The 23,446-nt window shown below is 44.0% G+C and overlaps 1 protein-coding gene across 2 annotated transcripts in view; it reads right to left on the reverse strand.

Moving 5' to 3' along the window:
* Nucleotides 1-1,805: 1,805 nt before the first annotated feature.
* Nucleotides 1,806-23,446, reverse strand: part of LOC140465933 (parathyroid hormone/parathyroid hormone-related peptide receptor-like) — a 211,618-nt gene continuing 189,977 nt past the window's right edge. For both annotated transcript variants that reach the window (XM_072561914.1, XM_072561915.1), the window contains exons 13-14: nt 13,877-13,918; nt 1,806-3,676 (exon numbers count right to left, since the gene is read on the reverse strand). In XM_072561914.1, coding sequence (XP_072418015.1) covers nt 3,308-3,676; nt 13,877-13,918 — 411 coding nt within the window. In that variant the 3' untranslated portion in view covers nt 1,806-3,307. The remainder of the gene's footprint in view (nt 3,677-13,876; nt 13,919-23,446) is intronic.

The raw sequence follows: 23,446 nt of genomic DNA on the forward strand, positions 1-23,446 counted from the left end.
GGGACAGGCAATAAGTGCTGACACAGCCATTGCTGCACGGGCTGAATATTTAAAGCAAGCTCCTGCTTTTGCTCTTATATCAGACATATTCCCTTATCCACTGGGGAGGTGTCAGAGACTGAACACAGCTGTACAATAGACAAGCTTCACTCAGGAATAGGCTTCCCAATTTCTATTCAGACTGGTGATAGTGAAACACAACACGCAGAGTAAGAGTCCATCTCCCCTATGGCTTCTCCCCATTCCCCATTCTGCTCTCCCATATGCAGTATAGCCCCCATCTCTCCCACTCCATTGCTTAGTGTTAACATTTCTGAGTTGAGTTCATCTGGGTTCCTGGCCCATGACTGAGGCAGCATCACTATACATTGCTGTAATAATTCATCACCCTTGGGAGTGTGGGGTCACTATTCATAAACATTGGTGCTGTTAATTATCACAGATTCTGCAGGTTCACATGGTTACAGCTAACACTTCACTTCCATTTGCTGAAAACAGAAATTTCATTTTAGGGAAATTAGTTTAATGATTGGGGTCTTCACCTTCCAATCCATCAAGTTGTAATCTATTAGAGTCTGACCCACTCTGTGAATCAGTCCTTTATTGAGGACAGGAATTGTCTTGTGAGAAATATTTTGTTGTCATGACACATCGATGCTTGGGAATCGCGATCCTCTTTCTTACTCCCATGTAGGCATTCTACATCAGTAGACTGGACCTTGAAGTAACAGTCATAGACTTATACAGCTCAGAAACAGACCTGTCAGTCCAATCCATCCATGCCAACAGGATATCCTAAACTAATCTAGTCCCATTTGCCAGCATTTGCTCCATATCCTCTGAACCCTTCTTCTTCATACACCCACCCAGATGCCTTTTAAATGTTGTAATTGTACGAGTCTCCACCACTTCCTCTGGCAGCTCATTCCATACATGTACCACCCTCAGTGGAAAAGTTGAAAAAGTTGCCCCTTAGGTCTCTTTTATATCTTTCCCCTCTCACCTTAAACTTATGACCCCTTGTTCTGGACTCCACTACAGTAGGGAAAAAGATCTTGTCTATTCACCCAACCCATGCCCCTCATGTTTTTATAAACCTCTATGAGGTCACCCCTCAGCCTCCAAGAATCCAGGGAATCAACCCCCAGCCTTCAGCCTCTCCCTATAGCTCAACTCCTCCAGTCTAGACAACATCTTTGTAAATCTTTTCTGAACCCTTTTAAGTTTCACAACATCTTTCCTATAGCAGGGAGACCAGAATTGAACACAGTATTCTAAAAATGGCCTCACCAATGTCGTGTACAGCCACAAGGTGACATTCCAATTCCCATACTCAATGCACGGACCAATGAAGCCAAGTATATCAAACACCTTCTTCACTACCCTGTCCACCTGCGATGCCACTTTCAAGGAACTATGCGCCTGCACCACTACCCCCTTTTTTGGTAACACTTTCCAGGGTTGTATTGTCTAACTCATGCCCTGGTTTGCAATATCTCACATGTATTTAAATTGTTGGATGGTTATCCTGATCAGAGTGGGGAGCTGGCTGTGTTGGAGTATCTGACTGGAGGAGATTTGCACCTCTCCTATCTGATATGAAGTTATTTCAGAGATATGAATCTGCAATACTGAGAGGCTGGAACTGGCAGAAAACTGTACCAATGGGTTAAAATGCAGAGATTTTCCACTGTCACAGTTCTCCTGATCTGTGATCCTTAAAGCAAATGTAGCATCACACATTTATTCCACAAATTAATACAGGCAATAGGCACAATATACATGATTTGCCGAGATACCAACTCTGAATGGGGCACAGGTCCTCATACACTTAGTCTCACAGGGGTATGGGTCCCTCACACACTGACTCTCACTGGAGTACAGCTCCCACACACACTATTTCTCACTAAGGTATTGGTTATTAGGTGTCAGATATACACTAAAGCGACGTAATTAGTGAGTCAATGTTGGTTGGATATTGTGCTTCTGAATCTATTCCAATGTGTCCTTCACCTCATTTCCACACAACCAGATTAGCTGCAGGAACCTTTGGCTCAGTCAGAGATTCAGGTCCAAATCTTAGCTTCACACAGAGGAAACCTACACATTCTGCTCTCTGTGGTCAGACCAAGCTGATACATTCCTGAGATCTTTTATTTGTGTCACTTTATTTGCTCAGGACAAAAATACTGTAAGAAATTCTCATCTTTGAATGGGTGAATTCATTTTAGGAATTTTTTTATTCATGAAGACTCTGAGTAGGATCAAGTCTGTTGCTTGACCACCATCTAACAATATTTGTTTTGTATACTTTCCCGTTGATGTAACTCAGAATCTGCAATTGTCAAAACAAGTTACCCTTAAATTTCAAGTGCAGTGACTGACTGGAAGAGGTTACATTCAGCAATGTCAGGAACTCTGCGGTTACGTTCATTTCTCATCCTGTCTCCTGTAGGTTATAACGAAAGCACTGACTGCCCTCAACAAAGTGACCATTCTTCAAACATAGATCAGATTATGAATGTTGCCAAACAATTGTAAAATGAGTGAGGTTCTAGCTGTGTATTCACTCAATATTGTCTGTGGAAGAAGCAATGAGTGAGGGTTTATCAGTGATCAGCAATGAGCAGTTAAGCACTATTTATAATAACATGCAGTCTTTGCTCAGCTGCAGGAACATTACTTGGCCATGTAACTGCATTCAGCTGATGATTATCTAACAGGGCCGTTACACTGCAGTCTCTCTGTCAAGGGTAACAGTTTGCTTCATCAGCAGAATTGCTGGTGTCAGAATTAGCACCCAATTGTGAGATCAAACTGCAGGAGCTGACATCAAGATGTTTAACAAAATGCAAAACAAAGTCGGGTCTGTCACCTCATTGTGGCTGCAATAGTTGTCAGAATCATGTACAAGTGTTACTCTCTCAAGGTTTCCTGTTACACGCAGTCAACATATGGCAAAGTTTCAAACAGGAAGCTAACTGTGATGACCCCCAATCTCGGGTTAGCATTAGGGCAGTTGACATATTAATGTTGACACTATATTGACAGGAGTGTCGTTTTCCCCTGAATTAATTTCTACAGTCAATTAAATAGTCACCCATTCCCCATGTACATCCAAACTTGTATGGAGCAAAAACCACAAACATTCATGAGATACACTGACTCCAGGCTGTGAATCTTTGTGAGTCCCTCCTTCATACTCACTTCACCTTAAACATTACTCAGTAGCACTGTTTAGCTCAAATGCAACATTATTGTTTAATCAATAAAGGAATGTTTCAAGCTATAGCACCATCTAAGCTTTTCATAACACTGTTTCCCATTGATTGTGGAGAGGGGTCTTCAGTTTCTGCTGTTCCTCATTTGCAAAATGGTCCTTGCTTTCTCCCTTCCTCATGGTGCTATGCAGGGTTGGAGAAGGCAGTGAGCTTTCTGACTGAGATGTACTTGTGATGCAGCCAGGCAGCTTGGAGAGTGAGGGTGGCTGTGGTACAGAGTGCCTGGTGTTTGTGTGCAGGGTAGACACTCCTCTGGTAGCCAGGCTGTTGCTGATACTATTGGTAACGTGAGAGGTCACTGCTCCATAAAGGCAGCTGCTGCCAGTTCTCATCTTCTGATTAAAGTTCAGAGCGAGATTCCTCCTGAACCAGGATTTCTTTATTTCTGCCTGGACCTGGTGAGTACAGAGCACAGAATAAAGCAGCTACAGCGCACAGAATACAACATAGAGTTACAAGGCATGGTGTGAAACATACAGTTACAGAGCTCAGAATAAAACACAGCACATAACCGAATACATGTTGAGGGGAACACGATGTTGCTGCAATGTTGTAGTTAAGATTAAGAGGCCACTGAATTGCAACTCCTTAGAGTGCAATCCGTTTTCTCTGTAGCAAACCCTCTTGACTCCAAAGCAGAACATCATGGGTTCAGGTCCAGTCATGGTCACTGCATTTAGTTAGAAATTGAATTGAGTGCTTCTTGGCTTCAGATGACCAGTGCCATATGAGGGCCTCACTGCAGGAATGCAGCTGGGGAGTTTGAATAAAGACAGAATACAAGCTACAATGTGCACCATGAATGTGTGTAAAATAGTGTCAGCAGTGGAGTTGAGATTGAGAGTTGAAGAGCTGTAATAGGAGGGAAGCTAAGAGTCAGGACAGAAATCACAGGTTCACTGCTGCTCCAGGCCCATGCCCTCAGCCCCAATTGCAGCCCCAACCTGAGCTCAGTGTCCCTGCACCCAGTCCTGAGCACTGTGGGCCCCTAGAATACTGTGACCTGGTTATTGGGCCTTGGTGTGCCCCCTGTTCTGAACTGAGCACAGCAATTAAAAGTGAAATGCAGGACTGTTCAAAACTCTTAAAAGTCACTGCAAGCTACTGACAAGGATAAATGAGTAAGAAGCAAGCTGCAGGTGAATCACTGGGAGACTCCTGTCAAAGTGAGTGACATCATGAAACAGAACTACCTGCAATAGCAAAAATACGAGATTATGACACATTTCCTGAATAAGTCCAAGCAATGTGGAGAGGCAGCTCAGACAACGCAGTGTGTGTGACAGTGAGGACCAAAGTAGCAAATATCCACAGAAAAATGAACAGGAAGATCAAGGCCAAGGAACAAGTTGCTAATATTATGAAGAGAAACACAGAAAAACTAAGACACACATCCATTGCATGAAGCATAGTGTTTTATCTATGAGAAGCTTAACCACTTTTCGAAGTGTTTAGCTCAGAAGAAAATATATACACCTCTAAAATCTATTGAAATTATTGCAATGGAGAGTTGGATGATGGTTCTGACAAATTGAGTGTGGGTACAAGATAGATACTGGACACGGTGGCACAGTGGTTAGCACTGCTGCCTCACAGCACCAGAGACCCAGGTTCAAGTCCTGCCTCAGGCGACTCTGTGTGGAGTTTGCATATTCTCCCCGTGTCTGCGTGGGATTCCTCCAGGTACTCCGGTTTCCTCCCACAATCCAAAAATGTGCAGGTTAGGTGAATTGGCCATGCTAAATTGCGCGTAGTGTTAGGTGAAGGGGTAAAATGTAGGGGAATGGGTCTAGGTAGGTTGTGCTTCGGCTAGTCGGTGTGGACTTGTTTGGCCGAAGGGCCTGTTTCCACACTGTACGTAATCTAATTCAACTGACATCTTAGAGCAGGTTGGTAACGTAAAGTCTCATAATTATTCTGACAAAGACAGTGGAAGGAGAGAATAAAACAATATAAAATGCAAGGTGGACACTGATCCTTCCACCGAGCTTCACAGATCCACGTGCAGTAATACCAGGAGATGATATGAAAGGCTGTGATTTCTGAACAAAAAGATTTTCCCTCACATTTTGCTAACGGTTTTGCGTCCTCCATATTCCAAATAAATATGTCTGTACTTTGGGGGTCTGAACAGTTCTTGGGAAAATCGAAACAAAAACTTAATCTCCATAGGACTGTCTCTCTTTCAAGAGAAATGACTCATGATGGTTTAGGCTGAGGGTCACTTGTGTCAGGTGAAAGGAGAGGTTGAGGGCAGTCCTTCATGGTAACCTTGGCCTGTGCAGGAATCTAACTCATGTTGTTGGCATCACTCTGAATCACAAGGCAACTTAGCTAACCAACCCCCTTGGGAAAATATTTGCACAGAAAGAGGAGGGCATTCAATTTCTTGATCCTGTTCAACAATTCAACTCTATAACAGTTGGCCTGTAGAAATTCAGAGTTATGGAAAGATTACAGCAGAGAAAAATGCTGTACTAGTGAAGAAAAATGTATGAGCCATCCATTCTATTCCCACCTTCCAGTGCCATGGTCCATAGCCTTGGAAGTTAGAATAATTGGATGCAGATCCAGACAGATACCTTTTAAATGACTTGAGCTATGAGGGTAGAAACAAGGATCAGGAAGAGAACATATTGCCCCTTGAGCCTGCTCCACCATCCAATAGGATCATGGCTAATAGAACCACATTCCTGTCTGCCTCTGTTCACAGTTCACCCCTTGCTTACCAAGAATCTTCAAAAAATTCAAAGACTGCTTTCAGCCATGCAGAAGAATTCATACAGTGTATTTGGAACAGTTTCTGAAAATAACGTTGTGGATCCAAACAGGGATCAGACTATTTTGATAATGGATTTGATGATGTGTAATGAAGCAAGTTTGAAAAAAATAATCTGAGTAAAATATCCCCGAAGGCACATTGACTGTTACTTGGGAGAATTTAGCATTCCGTTTGTGGAGGAGGAACTTGGGTTGGAAAAAAAATTGTACTGAACTTATGTAAGGGTAATTATAAAGGAATGAGGGTACAGCTGGCTGGAGTGAACTGGGACAGGGGTTCAGCAGCAAAGACAGTCAAGGCACGATGACAGGCAGGAGGCTGGTTTGCATTCCAGTCTTTTTGTCTCTATCCAGGGAACACTGACAGACATGGCTCAGAGCAAAGATATATCCCAGTGAGAAAGGAGAATTCTAGAAAAGGGATAACCCAACCGTGATTTACCAGGGATATTAAGGACAAGGCAGTCTTGATCAGACAAACCAGGGCAGGGCTTGCACATTTAAAGGTAGGGCCCTGAGGAGTTTTGTCAAACAGAGAGACCTTGGGGCGTAAGTTAATTGTTCCTTGAAAGTGGCATCATAGGTAGAAAGAAGGCATTTGGCATGTTTTCCTTCATTGATCAGAGCATTAAGAACAGGAGTTGAGACATCATGTTCTAGCTGGAGATGACAATGGTAAGGCCACTTTTGGAGTACTCCGTGCAATTCTGATTGCCCTTCAGTTGAAAGGACATTATTAAATTGGAAAGAGTGTAAAAATGAATTATAAGCATGTTACTGAGACTGGAAGGTTTGGATTATAGGGAGGGGCTGGGTAGATTAGGAATTCTTTTCCCCAGGAATGTAGGAGGCTGAGGGGTGACATTTAAAAGACACTTGGACAATGAAAGGAAAGGTTTAGAGGAATATGGGCCAAATGCAAGCAAATGGGACTAGAATAATTTAGGAAACCTGGTTGGCATGGACAAGTTGGGCCTCAGGCCTGTTTCTGTGCTGTACATCCCTATGACTCTAACTCAAAGGTACACTTGAGTCTCTGTGACAGGAGGGTGCTCAGCCTGAGAGAACTCAGGGCCGACTGTAGTGGCAAAGACTGGAGATTGGAATCCCAGAGAATAGGCACCAGGCAAAGCCACACATCTCAGCAGGAGCAAAGTGAGAGCTCAGATGAGTGTCCCAGACACTCCACCAGAGATTAGCAGTGTTCCACATGCCACATGGATTGATAAACAGTCAAACAAACAAGTGCAGGAATGCAAAGGAAACCTGATACCAAAGTCACAAAATGACAAGATTGGCTTGTCAGATACAGTGAACACTAACAGAAAGATGTGTCTAAGGCAACAGAGGGAGCTGGCAGAGGTAGCTGGGAAGATTTTGAAAACAACCCAGAGAGCACATCACTCCAACCAGCAGTCCTTGACATGTTAACAACTGCATGTGCACCATCACACAAAATCCACACATTTTAAAAGTCATGTGTACCATGTGTGTAAAGAGAGTGACAAAAGAGGGACTTATTAGAATAATATAAAACAATGAACTGCAGATGGTGGAAATCTGAAACAAAAACAGAAGTTGCTGGAGAAACTCAACAGGTCTGGCAGCATCTGCGCAGAGAAAGCAAAGTTAAAAATCTTAGTTTTATCCCCCACACACCCACTTCAATGAATTTTGGGCATGACATGAGGTTGAACTCTTCTGTTGCCTTTGTCTCCATGCCCATTTCTTTGGACAAGAGTCCTGTTTCATCTTCACCTGCCACCAACACTCTCCTTCCACCTGGACCCTTCCCTTTGGCCTTTTAGCTGCACTTGACCTGTTCATCAAGAACTGTCGATATGACATCAATTGCCCTAATGTCTCTGACTCCCTTCCCATTCTAATCTATCTCCCTGTGAACTTACTGCACTCCATGCTCTCTGATCCTGACTGTGTAAATAAGCTGACAAAGGTGGTGCTGTTGCTGTTGCTGTTGCTGTCTGGCATCAGGGCGGCACGGTGGCACAGTGGTTAGCACTGCTGGCTCACAGCGCCAGAGACCCAGGTTCAATTCCCGCCTCAGCCGACTGACTGTGTGGAGTTTGCACATTCTCCCTGTGTCTGCGTGCTCCAGTTTCCTCCCACAGTCCAAAGATGTGCAGGTCAGGTGAATTGGCCATGCTAAATTGCCCGTAGTGTTAGGTAAGGGGTAAATGTAGGGGTATGGGTGGGTTGCACTTTGGTGGGTCGGTGTGGACTTGTTGGGCCGAAGGGCCTGTTTCCACACTGTAATGTAATCTAATCTAACGTCGACAATGTGGAAGCTGAGATACATCCTCCTATCTCTCCTTGGACCTTGACCCCATCATTGAACATCAGGCTAATGTGTCCACAATGGTCACTAATTTCATCTTCTCTGGGAAGTTATTAACCTCCCAGCTCATAGCCTCCTAACCCCATACAGCCCCACCCAGCCTGCTTCTACCTCCTCCCTAAAAATCACAAACAGGATTGCCTGGGCAGACCCATTGTTTCTGCCTGATCCTGTTCCACAGAATTCAGCTCATCCTCCATCACCCTACATTGATTTATTCTCCTTTGTCCAGTCTCTTCCCACTTAAACCGTGATTCTTCTGATGCTTTACATCAGTTTCAAGATTTCCTGTCCACAGACACCAGCTGCATCCTCTTCATCATGAACCCACAAATCTTTACACATCCATCCCCATCAGGTTGGTCTCAGGGCTCTCTGTTTCTTCCTGGGAAAGGCCTGAACTGTCCCCATGTGTCACCACCCTGCTCTGCCTGGCTGAGTTTGTCCTTACTTTGAACAACTTTTCTTAACTCCTCCCACTTTCTTCAGATCAAACTGGGAACCCGCTTAGGACCCAGTTTCTCCTGTCTGTTTGTGAGGTACGTGGAACATTCCTTGTTCCAGTCCTATTCCAGTCCCCTCCCACAACTCTTTCCCTGGTACATCAATTATATCATTCATGCTGCTTCCCTCTTTCATCTGGAATTGGACAAATTTCTTAATTTCACTTCCAATTTTCACCCTGCGCTTACCTTCATCTGGTCTATCTGACTCCTCCCTCCCCTTCCTTGACATCTCTGTTTCCATTTCTGGGGATAAAATGACCACTAATATCCATTTAAAACCCACTGACTCCCAAAGTTACCTTGACTATAAATCCTCACACCCTGCTTCATGTAAAGAGTCCATTCTGTTCTCCTAGTTTCTCTGTCTACATCACATTTGTTCTGAAGATGTCAACTTCAAAAAGGGGGTCTTTGAAATGTCCACCTTTTTACTCAATCAAGGATTCCCCATCACCATGATTTTCAGAGGCCCCAGCTATCTCTGACCCAACTCCAGCACTTCAGCTTTCACTCCTTCTCCTCCCTCCCACAAGTACAAGAGGATGTCCCTTATCCTCACCTGACCATCCAACCAGCATCCGCATACAAAGGATCACCAGCTGCCATTTCTGACATTTCCAGTGGGATGGCACCACCAGACACATGTTCTCCCTTGTCAGCCTTCCATTGGGACTGTTTCCTCTGGGACACCTTGGTCCACTCTTCTTCCACTCCCAACATCTCCCCACACCGCATCAGTACCAATTGCAGAAGGTGCAACACCTGCCTACTTACTTCCTCCCTCCTCACTATACAAGGCTCCAGACATACCCTTCCAGGTGAAACACTGATTTACCTGCACTTCACTCATCTAGTCTACAAATCTATTCAATCTAGTCATTACTCACAATGTGGTCTCCTCTACACTGGGGAGATGAAATGCAGACTGGGTGATGTTTTGAGGAAAGTTTATGTTCTGTCAGCAAAAAAGCTTCCTGTTGCCTGCCACTTCAACATATCTCCGTGTTTCCTGGCCAATGTCTCTGTCCCAAGGCTTGCTGTAGTGCTCCAGCAAAGCTCAGTGCAAGCTGGAAGAACAGCATCTCACTTTCCACTTGGGGACCCTGCAGCCATCAGGACTCAGTACGGAGTTCAATAATTTTAGATCCTGAACACGTTCTCCCATGTACTGTACCCACCCCCACAGCCATGACTTTCAGCACAGCCACCCTATTTTCACCTACTTGTTTCTCCTTCCCTGCCTTACTATTTCCCATTCCTTTATCTGCTTACCTTTCTTCCTCCACTCTGGGCTCCATTTCCATCTATCCCCTCACTCGTTTTCACCCTGCACCCTCCTGTCATCAGCATAAATACCACCCCTTCCTAGCTTGTATTAATTCTGAAGAAAGGTCACCACACTCAAAATGTTAACTCTGTTTTCTCTTCCCAGATGCTGCCTGACCTGCAGAGTTTCTCCAGCAATGTTTAGTTATGTTTCTCATTAGAATAACAAGCAGTTCTGCAATGCATGGGAAAGGTTATTTGCAAAGTGAGTAACTCACAGTGTAAGTGCAATATGTGTAAATTCCTTTTTATCTGTGTTTTTTTTAAGATGAAAAGGGGATGTTTGGATGGAAATGTAACATTGTACAAATGTGCTCCATGCATGACATAGTCATGTGGCCAACGCCATGAAGAGCACTCACTACAGGCAATCACCTCACAGGAAGCTCCAGCAGAAGCAGAAAGCACACAGTATAGCTCAGGAACACAGAGATCCATGTCCCAGACAGACTGCCCCAGACTCACTGTCCCATTCTTTGAGTCATGGAGATCTGTAGCACAGAAAAAGGGCAGTTGACCCTTGGCTTCCATATTGGTCCCAAACAATCACCTAATTATTCCAATCTCATTTTCCAGCCCGTGGCCTTGCATGCCTTGGCATTGTATGTTGCATATCTAAATATAAATGTTATGAGGATTTCTGTCGTTGCCACTCTTAAAGGTGATGAGTTCCAGATTCCCATCACATCTTCCTGCCCCTTACCTTAAAACTATGTCCCCAGGCATTGACCCTTCCTCCATCAAGGGGAAAGAACATAAGAACCAGGAGCAGGAGTAGGCCATCCAGCCCTTTGAGCCTGCTGCGCTACTCAATAAGATCATGGCTGATTTTCTTGTAGCGTCAGCTCCACTTACCTGTATTTTCACCTTATCCCTTAATTCCTTTATGTTTCAAAAATTATCTCCCTTAGTCTTAAAAGTGATTACTAAGGTAGCGTCAACTACCTCCCTGGGCAAGGAATTCCATAGATTCACAACCCTCTGGGTGAAGAGGTTCCTACTCAATTCTGTCCTAAACCTGCTTCCTCTAATCTTGAAGCTGTGCCCTCTTGTCCTAGTTTCACCTGCCAGTAGAAATATCCTCTCTAGTTCTATTGTATTGATTCCCTTCATAATTTTATATGTTTCTATAAGATCCTCCCCTCATCAATCTGAAATCCATTGAATATAATTGGAGTCTATTCAGTCCCTCTTCAAAAGCCAATCCCCTCAACTGTGGAATCAACCTAGTGAACCTCTTCTGTACCCCCTGTAGTGCTTCCTCAAGGAAAGAGACCAAATCTGCACACAGTATTCCAGGTGTGGCCTCACCAGCACCTTGTGCAGCTGTAACATAACCTCTCTGCTTTTAAACTCAACTCCTTTAGCAATGAAGGACAAATTTCCATTTGTTTTCCTAATTACTTGTTGTACCTGCAGACCGACCTTCACAAGGACATGCTGCAATCTTTTACTGTTCACGGCATATTCCTTTTTACTGCTGCTCCTACCAAAACGTATGACTTCACATCTATTAACACTGTATTCCATCTGCCAGACCTTTGCCCAGTCACTAAGTGTATCTATGTCCCTTTGCAAAGTTTCACTGTCCTCTGCACACTTTGCTCTGCCACTCATCTTAGTGTCATTGGCAAATTTTGACACTGCACACGTGGTCTCCAACTCCAAATCATCCTTATAAATTGGAAATAATTGTGGTTTGAACACCGATCCCTGAGGCACACCACTAGTCACTGATTGCCAGCCAGAATAGCACTGATTTATCCCCACTCTTTGCTTCCTGTCAGTCAACCAATCCTCTATCCACACTAATACTCTACCCCTAAAACCATGCATCCTTATCTTATGCAGCAGCCTCATGTGTTGCACCCTGTCAAAGGTTTCTTCAGGTCTACCCTACCTATTTCCCTCATAATTTCATACATCTCAATCATGTCCCTACAATGTTTAGAATGAGGTCAGCCAGGTGGATCTCACAGAACATGAGTTCCATGATTGCGCAGTTAATCTGATCCAATCAGGGAGTCCTGGCTGATAGATATAAACAGGAGTGTCAGGGGTTCTGCTCACTCTAAGAGCCGGCTCTGTGCTAGCTGGATCAGTGTCATGTATTATGTAAATAAAGGGTGACTTGGTGATGGGAAACGGGCTTTTGTGGAGTTATTTTAGTCCCCTCTCAATCTCCTCTGCTCCAAGGAAGACAACGCCAGCCTGTCCAATCTCTCAAACTGAAACTCTCCAGTCCAGGCAACATCCTGATAAATCTCCTACGTACCCTCTCTAGTGCTATCACATCCCTTCTATAATGTGGATTATACACTTCCATCATAACCTGCCTGCTCTTAAACTCTATGCATCAGCTAATAATGGCAAACTTCCCTTATGCCTTATTAACCATTTTATCCATCTGCTCTGACACCTTAAGGCGCCAGTGTACATGCACACCATGATCCCTTTGATTCTCAGTGTCCTATTGTTCATCATGTATTCCCTTACTTGTTTATTCAGATTGAATTCCATTTGCTACTAATCAGCTCATTTGACCAGCCATCTTCCTCAATTATTTACCAAAATGTTTTGTATCATCTGTGAAACTACTGATCAACCATCCTCCATTGAAGTCTAAATCATTTATAACAATAACAAACAGCCAGGGTACCAACAGTGACCCCTATGGGACCCCACTGGACGCAGACTTCCAGTCTAAGAAGCTCATCTCAATCATCACTGCCTGCTTGCTGCCATTCAGCCAGTTGTGAATCCAATTTACCAAAAGGTTACCCTTGCTATCAGGCTCCCAGGCAGGACCTTATCAAAAGCCTTGCTGAAACATTGCCTTCATCTACACATACTTTCCCAGACAGCTCTGACCCAGAGACAATGCTTGAATATTCTGAGCAATTGGCCTCTGCAGCCACACTTTCCCTGTAATGGTTGGAATTCTGATTTGTCATTCGGTAATGTTTCATTGATGTGAACCCACTGTTTGCAAGCATTGAAGTTATGAAAGTCTTTCTTGCAGTGGGCTGGTGGAGCTGGGTCATTAAGTATGTTCAACAAGGAGATAGACAAGTTTTTAATCAAGGAATTAAAGGAAATCAAGGGTTATAGGGAAATGGCAGGAAAGTGGAATTGTGGTATACCAGATCAGCCATAATCACATGGACTAGTGGAGCAGACACTGTGGGCTGAAAGGCCTTCCTTTGCTCGTGTGTCCTCTGGTCTTATCGTCTTAACAGGGTTTGTTACAGATTTGTGTTCTGTGTCACAAATCAACAAATGGTCACAACACATTGGTTGAATTATAGAAAATTCTGGAAGTACACAACAAGACATCTAATATTTGCACAGAAAAACAGCAGATTCCTGTTTCAGGAATAGACCAAACATAAGAATATACAGGATAAGGTTAAACTGGAATGTCCTGCACGTTAGTACTGGACAGGACAGGAAAATGTCAGGAATAAAATCAGATAGAATTTGGTATGCAGCTACATAAAGGCAAGTAGATAAAAGTTTTTTTCCTCAAAGGGATGGATTTTTAACCAGTGTCCGAATCAACATCGAAATATTGATGTCACGCTTCTGATTTGCAGTTTTCTTTACCTGAAACTTCAATGACTCACCTCCCCATTGCAGAAACAGTAAATAAAAGCAACAAAAAAGCCCTGTTTGGGGAAAAAAAAACAAAATCATTATCAAAATCATCAAATAACACTGAAGAACATTCAGCCCACTGAATCAATACTAACTCTTTCAAAGAGTAAACCAGTTGCTCCCTCCAACCCCACCCACCCCCACCCCACCCCACTTCCCCACCCCCCCCCCACTTCCCCACCCCCCCCCCACTTCTCCCCCCCGCCCCAACACCGTTCTATTCCAGTGCCCTTGCATGTTGTTCTGCTGTAAGTAAGTTTCCAATTCTGCCTCGGGAGTTAAGATTGAACATATATCCACCATCCTATCTGACAGTGTACTCTACATCTTTACCACTCATTGTACAAAATCATTTCTCTTCAAGCCAGAACAAATACCAACATGGTTCTTCTGCCAATCACCTTGAAAGTGTGCCTTAGTAATTGACCCTTCAAATCATTGGAAGCTGTTTCTCACAATTTACTTTCTCTAAACCCTTCATGATTTGAATCCCTCAATCAGATCTGTTTTTTCATTTTCTTTGTTCTAAAGTAAACAATCCCAATCCTCTACTGTTACTGCACAAACTCCTCATCCCTGGAACCATTTCAGTAAATATCAGCTGCACTTCTCTCCAAAGACATCACATCCTTACTGAAGTGTGGTGCCCAGGCTGGACACCATACTCCAGTTAGAGATGAAACCATTTTTCTATAAAATATAGAAAATAGATGCAAGAGTAGGCCATTTGGCTCTTCAAGTCTGCACCACCATTCAATACGATCATGGCTGACCATGCAATTTCAGTATCCCACTCCCACTTTCTCTCCGTATCCCTTTAGCCAGGAGGCCAGAATGTGGCCCTGCACCAGCAAGTGCCATGTCCAGCTCCCTCTTGATGTATCTAATGAACTGGCCCCAACAGCTTCCTGTGGGAGAGAATTCCACAGGTTCACAAATCTCTGAGTGAAGAAATTCTTCCTCATCTCAGTCCTGAATGGCTTACCCCTTATTCTTAGACTGTGACACCTAGTTCTGGACGTCCCCAACATTGATTAAGTCCAACTTCCTGATTTTGTGTTTGCCTCTATTTTTAAGTCCAGAAACCTGTACAGTTTATTCACTGCTTTGTAACCAATCCTGTCAATTTTAAAGATTTGCTTACAGCTGTCTCCCTATTTATCTTGCTTTGTAATTGCTCATTCTTTCAACTAAAATGTATCACCAAATGTCCCTGTCGTGCATTGAATTCCTTGTACCATGTTTGCACCAATTTCCATTCCCTCAGCCTGTCTCTGTGAAGCCTTTCACTATTTTCTTCCTAGCTTTTATCCAATTGGGGCGGCACGGTGGCACGGTGGTTAGCACTGCTGCCTCACAGCGCCAGAGACCCGGGTTCAATTCCCGACTCAGGCGACTGACTGTGTGGAGTTTGCACATTCTCCCCGTGTCTGCGTGGGTTTCCTCCGGGTGCTCCGGTTTCCTCCCACAGTCCACGTCAGGTGAATTGGCCATGCTAAATTGCCCGTAGTGTTAGGTAAAGGGGTAAAATGTACGGGAATGGGTGGGTTACGCTTCGGCGGGTTGGTGTGGACTTGTTGGGCCGAAGGGCCTGTTTCCACACTGTAAGCAATCTAATCTCGTAATCTAATCTAATCTCAATTCTAAGTTTCACACCACCTGCAAATTTCAGAATTGTGCCTTTTCTGTGCCTTCCCATATGTTTCTGTGTGAGTATCCTTATTCGCTCACCTTCCCCATTTTGCCATGGTGGGGTGGATGGATTTGTCAAATGAATGGCAGATTCCTTTCAGCTGTACAGACTCTCCCTCTATGATATGCCCAAGTACAAAACAGGGGAAAGAAAGTGTGAAATGGAAGTGATGGTCTGGCAGCTTTCAGCTTCTTTTTGTTGCCTTTGTTTGGGCTCCCATTGTTGTTGAAATTTGTAATTCCCACCATGCTCCCTCACACCATACACCCCCACAGCTTCCAACCCAGCCCTACATACAAAAGCACCTTCCCGACCCAATTGACCGGCAATATCCTGGTCTAATCTAATGCGGAGCCTGACTTCACCTTAAGAGAAATGTTGGAATGGTACTAGAAACAAAGGGAATGCTGGAGAAACTCTGCAGGTCTGGAAACATCTGTGGAGAAAGAAACCGAATTAACTGGACGTAGGTTTGTTCTCTGAACTGGAAGGTTTATTTTCAGTCGTTTCATCATCAAACTAGTTACATCTTCAGTCAGCCTCTGGATCAAACACTGCTGGTCTTTCCTGCTTTCTATTTATGTGTTTGGGTTTCCTTGGGTTGGTGACTTCATTTCCTGTAAATGACATGTTGATGGATTTGTGGGCCACCAAAGAAATCCCACCAACACACTAAAACAGCAGCTAATGAACTTGAAAGATCCTATACAGACAACAAGCAAAGCTAATGTTCGGGGCGGCATGGTGACACAATGGCCTCACAGCAACAGAGACCCGGGTTCAATTCCCACCTCAGGCGAGTGACTGTGTGGAGTTTGCACATTCTCCCCGTGTCTGCGTGGGTTTCCTCCGGGTGCTCCGGTTTCCTCCCACAGTCCAAAGATGTGCAGGTCAGGTGAATTGGCCATGCTAAATTGCCCATAGTGTTAGGCGTAGGGGGATGGGTCAGGGTGGATTGCACTTCGGTGGGTCGGTGTGGACTTGTTGGGCCTTAGGGCCTGTTTCCACACTGTAAGCAATCTAATCTAATTTACAAAATACCGTGCAAGAACTGTAACAAACACTATTTTGGACAGACAGGCAGAAAACTAGCCACCAGGATACATGAACATCATCTAGCCACAAAACGACATGACCCTCTCTCATTAGTATCTTTACATACAGATTAGGAAGGACACCACTTTGACTGGGACCACACATCCATCCTAGGACAAGCCAAACACAGACACGCACGAGAATTCCTAGAAGCATGACATTCCAACCGGAACTCTATCAACAAACACATTGACTTGGATCCCATCTACCACCCCCTGAGAAAAAGAACAGAAAACTACATCACCATAGGAAATGACATCACCACAGGAAATGACATCCAAACATATAAATAGAAAGCAGGAAACATCCGGAGGCTCACTGAAGATGTTACCTAGTGTGGTGAGGAAACGTCTGAAAATGAACCTTCCAGATCAGCGAGCAAACCTATCTCCAGAACCTCAACCTGAGCTACAAATCTTCTCAAAATTCGCAAACAGAATTAACGTTTCAAGTCCAGTATGACTACTTCAGAACAACTGTTCTAATATTCCTGAACTAGTAATGCAGAGGGCTGGTCTAATAATCTGAGTTCAAATCCCACCAAGACAATTATGGGATTTAAATTCTGTCAACTAAATAAATCCAGGATAAAAATCTAGTATCAATAATGCTGACCAGGTAACCACCAGATTGTTGTTAAAATCCACCTGGCTTACTCATGCCCTTTAGGGAAGGGACACTGGCTGTCCTTGCTCAGTCTGATCTACTTGTGACTTCAGCAATGACGTTGACTGCTTTTCAAATTGCTGTTCTCAGTTGCTTCAAAATAGCTGTCAAAATCTTTAAGTGTAAAACATAATGGACCACCTGGCACCAGATTAAGCGCTGGATTTGGGAATGACAAAGAGCACGATCTTTCCAGTCAACCCCAGCTGCATTCTCCTTAATAACATTGGGGGGCTAATGCCAAAACCGGAGGAACTGCCGGACAGACTGGTCATGCAATAGTCTGATACAGTCACACACATATTCAGACTCCTTCATCATCACTATCCCTGGGTATGCTCTGTCCCACTGGCAGGACCGGTCCAGTACAGTGGGGTACAGTCAGGTGGTGGTTGCTCTGGGAGTCTTCAACATTGAGACCGTACCCCATGGAGTGTTATGGCAGCAAGTCAGATATGGGCAAGGAAATATCCTGCTGATTTCAACCTAATAGCCCCCTCAGCTGATGAATCAGTACTCCTCCACGTTGAACAACACTTGGAGGAAGCACAGAGGATGGCAAGGGCACAGAATGTACACTTGGTGAGAGACTTCAATGTCCACCACCAAAAGAAGCTCAACAGCAGCACGGTGGCACAGTGGTTAGCACTGCTGCCTTACAGCGCCAGAGACCCGGTTCAATTCCCGCCTCAGGCGACTGACTGTGTGGAGTTTGCACGTTCTCCTCGTGTCTGCGTGGGTTTCCTCCGGTTTCCTCCCACAGTCCAAAGATGTGTAGGCCAGGTGAATTGGCCATACTAAATTTCCCGTAGTGTTAGGTAAAGGGCAAATGTAGGGGTATGGGTGGGTTGCGCTTCGGCGGGTCGGTGTGGACTTGCTGGGCCGAAGGGCCTGTTTCCACACTGAAACGTAATCTCACCTAATATAATCTAATCCAATCTAATGTAAGCAGCACTACTGATCAAGCTGAGCCAGTCCTAAAGGTGCTAGACTGGATCTGCAGGTGGCGGTGAGGGAACCAACAAGAGGGAAAAACATACTTGACTTCATCCTTACTAATCTGCAGGCTGCAGATGTAACTGTCCATGGTAAGAGAGATCACCACTTCTGGAAACAATGTCCTGCTTTCACATTGAGAATACGCTGTATTGTGTTGTGTGGCACTATCACTGCAGTAAATGGGACAGAGTTGGAACAGATCTAGCAACTCAAGATTGGGCACCCATGAGGCACTGTGGACCATTAGCAGTGGCAGAAATGTACTCCAACACAATCTGTAACATTATGGCCCAGCATATCCCCCACTCAACCTTTACCATCAAGGCAGGGGGGGGGGGGGTGTGGATTAGATTAGATTTAGATTCCCTACAGTGTGGAAACAGGCCCTTCAGCCCAATAAGTCCAGACCGACCCTCCGAAGAGCAACCCACTGAGACCTATTTCCCCTACATTTACCCCGACTAATGCATCTAACACTACGGGCAATTGAGCAAGGCCAATTCACCTGACCTGCACGTCTTTGGATTTTTGGATTGCAGGAGGAAACCGGAGCACCCGGAGGAAACCCCACGCAGACACGAGGAAAACGTGCAAACTCCACACAGACAGGCAGGAATCGAACTCAGGACCCTGGTGCTATGAGGCAGCAGTGCTAACCACTGAGCCCATATGCTGGTTCAATGGAGAGTGCAGGAGGGCATGCCAGGAGCAGCACCAGGCATCCCTAAAAATGAAGTGTCAACCTGGTGAAACTATAACACCTTGCAAGTCAAACAACATTCAATAAGCAGGAGTAAGCCAGCTCTCCTACACCCAATGAATCAGATCCAAACAACTGACAGAAGAGGCTTTGTGAATATTTCCAACCCTAATGATACGGGAATCGAAAAAGTGTGGTACTGAAAAAAAGCACAGCAGGTCAGGCAGCATCTGAGGAGCAAGAGAGCTGACATTTTGGGCTTAACGCTTCATCAGAATTCATGAAGGGTCCTGTCCAGCGCCACACTGTATCGACCTTAACCCCTCCAACATCTGCGGTCCTCACTATCTCCTAATGATAGGGGAGTCTAGCACATTATTTGATACAAAAAATTAATACAAGGTTATGTTGTCCTTGTTTTTATTTTCAAAAGGGGTTGTAAATGACAGAGGTTCCAAAATGTCTGGACCTATCTACTTGAGAAAGCTTCTAAGTTTGTTTTTAAAACTTGTACAATGAAACTTGTACATTTGTATACTTGTACATTTAAGAGGCAAGAGTAGAGTAGGGACAGGAATGTCTGTTCCAGGTTACAGAATTTAGATGTCTCAGTAAGAACAGGGAAGGTGATAAAAGAGGGGGAGATGTGGCATTGTTAGTCAAGCACAGTATCACAATAGTAGAAAGGAAGTTTGACAAGGACCCATATAATGAGGCTGTACTGGCTGAGGTTAGAAACAGGAAAGGAGTGTCACCCTGTTGGGAGTTTTCTTTCCTCTGAAAAGTTCCAAAGATGTGGAGGAAAGGATTGCAAAGATGATTCTGGACAGGAATGAAAGTAACAGGATAGTTGTTATGGGGGACTTCAACTTCCCAAATATTGACTGGGAATATTATAGTTCAAGTACTTTAGATGGGTCAGTTTTTGTCCAATGTGTGCAGAAAGGTTTCCTGACACAGTATGTAGACAGGCCAACAAGGGGCAAGGCCACACTGGATTTGGTACTGGGTAATGAAACTGGCCAGGTGTTGGGTTTGGAGGTAGGTGAGCACTTTGGTAATAGTGATCACAATTCGGTTACATTTACTTTAGCGATAAAAAGGGATAAGTATACACCGCAGGCCAAGAGTTATAGATGGAGGAAAGGTAATTACGAGGCAATTAGGCAAGATTTAGGATGCATAGGAAGGGGAAGGAAACTGCAGGGGATGGGCACAATTGAAATGTGGAGCTTGTTCAAGGAACAGCTACTGCATGTCCTTGATAAGTATGTACCTGTCAAGCAGGAAGGAAGTGATTGAGTGAGGGAACTATGGTTTACTAAAGAAGTTAAATCTCTTCTCAAGAGGAAGAAGGTGTCTTATGCAAAGATGGGATGTGAAGGCTCAGTTAGGGTGCTTGAGAGTTACAAGTTAGCCAGGAAAGACCTAAAGAGAGAGCTAAGAAGAGCCAAGGGGGGACAAGAGAATTCGTTGGCAGGTAGGATCAAGGAAAACCCTGAAGCTTTCTACAGGTATATCAGGAATAAAAGGATGACTAGAGTAAAATTAGGGCCAGTCAAGAACAGTAGTGGGAAGTTGTGCTTGGAGTCTGAGGAGATAGGGGAGGTGCTAAGTGAATATTTTTCATCAATCTTTACACAGGAAAAAGACAATGTTGTCAAGGAGAATACTGAGATACAGGGTATTAGACTAGACAGGATTGAGTTTCATAAGGAGAAGGTGTTAGCAATTCTGCAAAGTGTGAAAATAGATAAGTCCCCTGAGCCAGATGGGATTTATCGTAGGAATCTCTGGGAAGCTAGGGAGGAGATTGCAGAACCGTTGTCTTTGATGTTTATATCATCATTATCTACAGGAATACTGCCAGAAGACTGGAAGGTAGCAAATGTTGTCAAGAAGGTAAGTAGAGACAACCCTGGGTAATTATAGAGCAGTGAGCCTTACTTCATTTGTGGAAAGGATTAGAAGAGATAGGATTTATAATCATCTTGAAAGGAAAAATTTGATTAGGGATAGTCAATACGGTTTTGTGAAGGGTAAGTCATGCCTCTCAAGCCTTATTGAGTTCTTCAAGAAGGTGCCCAAACAGGTGGATGAGAGTAAAGAGGTTGATGTGGTGTATATGGATTTCAAAAAGGCAGTTGATCCATTTCCCAACTGTAGGCTATTGCAGATAATACGGAGGCAAAGGATTGAGGGTGATTTAGCGGTTTGAATCAGAAATTGGCTGGCTGGAAGAAGATAGAGGGTGCAGGTTGATGGGAAATATTCATCCTGGAGTTCAGTTACTAGTGATATACTGCAAGGATCTGTTTTGGGGCCACTGTTGTTTGTCATTTTTATACATGACCTAGATGAGGGTGTAGAAGGATGGTTAGTAAATATGCAGATGACACTAAGGTTGGTAGAATTATGGACAGTGCAGAAGGATGTTGTGGATTAGACAGGGACATGGATAAACTGCAGACCTGGGCTGAGAGGTGGCAAATGGAGTTTAATATGGAAAAGTGTGAGATGATTTGGAAGGAGTAACAGGAATACAGAGTACTGGGCTAATGGTAGGTTTCTTGGTAGTGTAGATGAGCAGAGAAATCTCGGTGTCCAGGTACATAGATCCCTCAAAGTAGCCACCAAGGTTGATAGTGTTGTTAAGAAACATATGGGGTATTAGCTTTTATTGGTAGACAGATTGAGTTTTGGAGCCATGAGGCCATGTTGCAGCTGGTGTGGCTGCACTTGGAGTATTGCATACAGTTCTGGTGGCTGCATTATAGGAAGGATGTGGAAACATTGGAAAGGGTGCAAAGGAGATTTACCAGGATGTTGCCGAGAGGGAAGGTCTTATGAAGAAAGGCTAAAGGATGTGAGGCTGCTTTCATTGGAGAGAAGGGTGAGAGGTGACTTAATAAGGACATATAAGATGATTAGAGGATTATATAGGGTGGACAGTCTGAAGCTTTACCTTGGATGGTGATGGCTACCATGAGGGGATATAGCTTTAAGTTGAGGGGTGATAGATATAGGACAGATGTCAGAGGTAGACTCTTTACTCGGAGTAGTAAGGGCATTGAATACACTGCCTGCAACAGTAATAGACTCGCCAATGTTAAGGGCATTTAAATGGTCATTGGATAAGCTTATGGATGATAATGGAATAATGTCGATCTGATGGGCTTTAGATTGGTTCCACAGGTTGGCACAACATTGAGGGCCAAAGGGCCTGTACTGCACTGTAGTGTTCTATGTTTTATGAAAGGGGAGTGGTCAGTTGACTGGGTTTTCCAATAGGTTAAGTTATTGTAAATTTGGTTCTTTTTCACTCGTGTTTCATTCAGTAGTCTGTAAATAAATTCTGGTTAGTTTAAAACTGTGGTTGGGCCAGCTGCATCTCTCCTGGAATATCCACTTTACACCTGCTTAAAACAACTAGAAATGTTAGGGTCTGGGCTACCTTCTTGAAATGCTTTGAGGGGGTCTGGCCCGGTCCATAACAATACAGAGCTGACAACAGGCTTGTGAGCAAAGTTAGAGCTCATGAAATAAAGAGGATACTCACAACATGGATACAAAAGTGACCAAGAGACTGGAAACAGTAATAGTTATTGCAAGTTTCTCAGGCTGGGGGAAGACTTGTTCCCTGGAGTCAGTGGTGAGAAACTGGCTCTTTCTAATAGATGTTGACGACCTTGTTCAGGGAACACAATTTCAGTGAATGCATAGCCTATGAAATTTGGCAGCTTTGTGAACTGTGAGGAGGACAGTGTAGACCTTCAAAAAGACACAGACAGATTGGCAAGATGGGCGACAGATGACATATGAAGCTCAATGCACAGAAGATTCATTTTGACAGGAACAGCATGGACGGCCAAAAGAAAGGGCATACAATTTTAAAGGAGACATAAAGAGGCTAAGAAATAGATGGGTCATTAGCACATTGGCAGGCTGTGGTTAGTCAGGTACCACAAGGAGCAGTACTTGGACTCCAGTTGATCACAATTTCTATCAATGATTTGGAGGTGGCAACCAAATATAATATTTCTAGATTTGCAGATGATACAAAGCTAAGTGGGAGTGTGGGTTGCGAGGAAGATGAAAGCATCTTCAAAAGGACTTGGACAGGTTTACTGACTGGGCAGGAACATGGCAGATAGTATGTGGAAAATTGTGAGGTTATCCACTTTGGTGGGATGAACAGATGTGCAGAGCACTGTAATAAATTGTAAGAGTTTGTAATATCTAGATATACAAATGGACCTGGATGCCTTTGTCAATAAGTCATTGGAGGCTAACATTCAGGTGCAGCAAGCAGTTAGGAAGGTTAATGGAACATTAGCTTTATCACAAGAGGATATGAGTACAGTAGTGAAGTCATGCTTCAATTGT

This window comes from Chiloscyllium punctatum, chromosome 42 (assembly GCF_047496795.1).
Source record: "Chiloscyllium punctatum isolate Juve2018m chromosome 42, sChiPun1.3, whole genome shotgun sequence".
NCBI classification, from domain to species: Eukaryota; Metazoa; Chordata; class Chondrichthyes; order Orectolobiformes; family Hemiscylliidae; genus Chiloscyllium; species Chiloscyllium punctatum.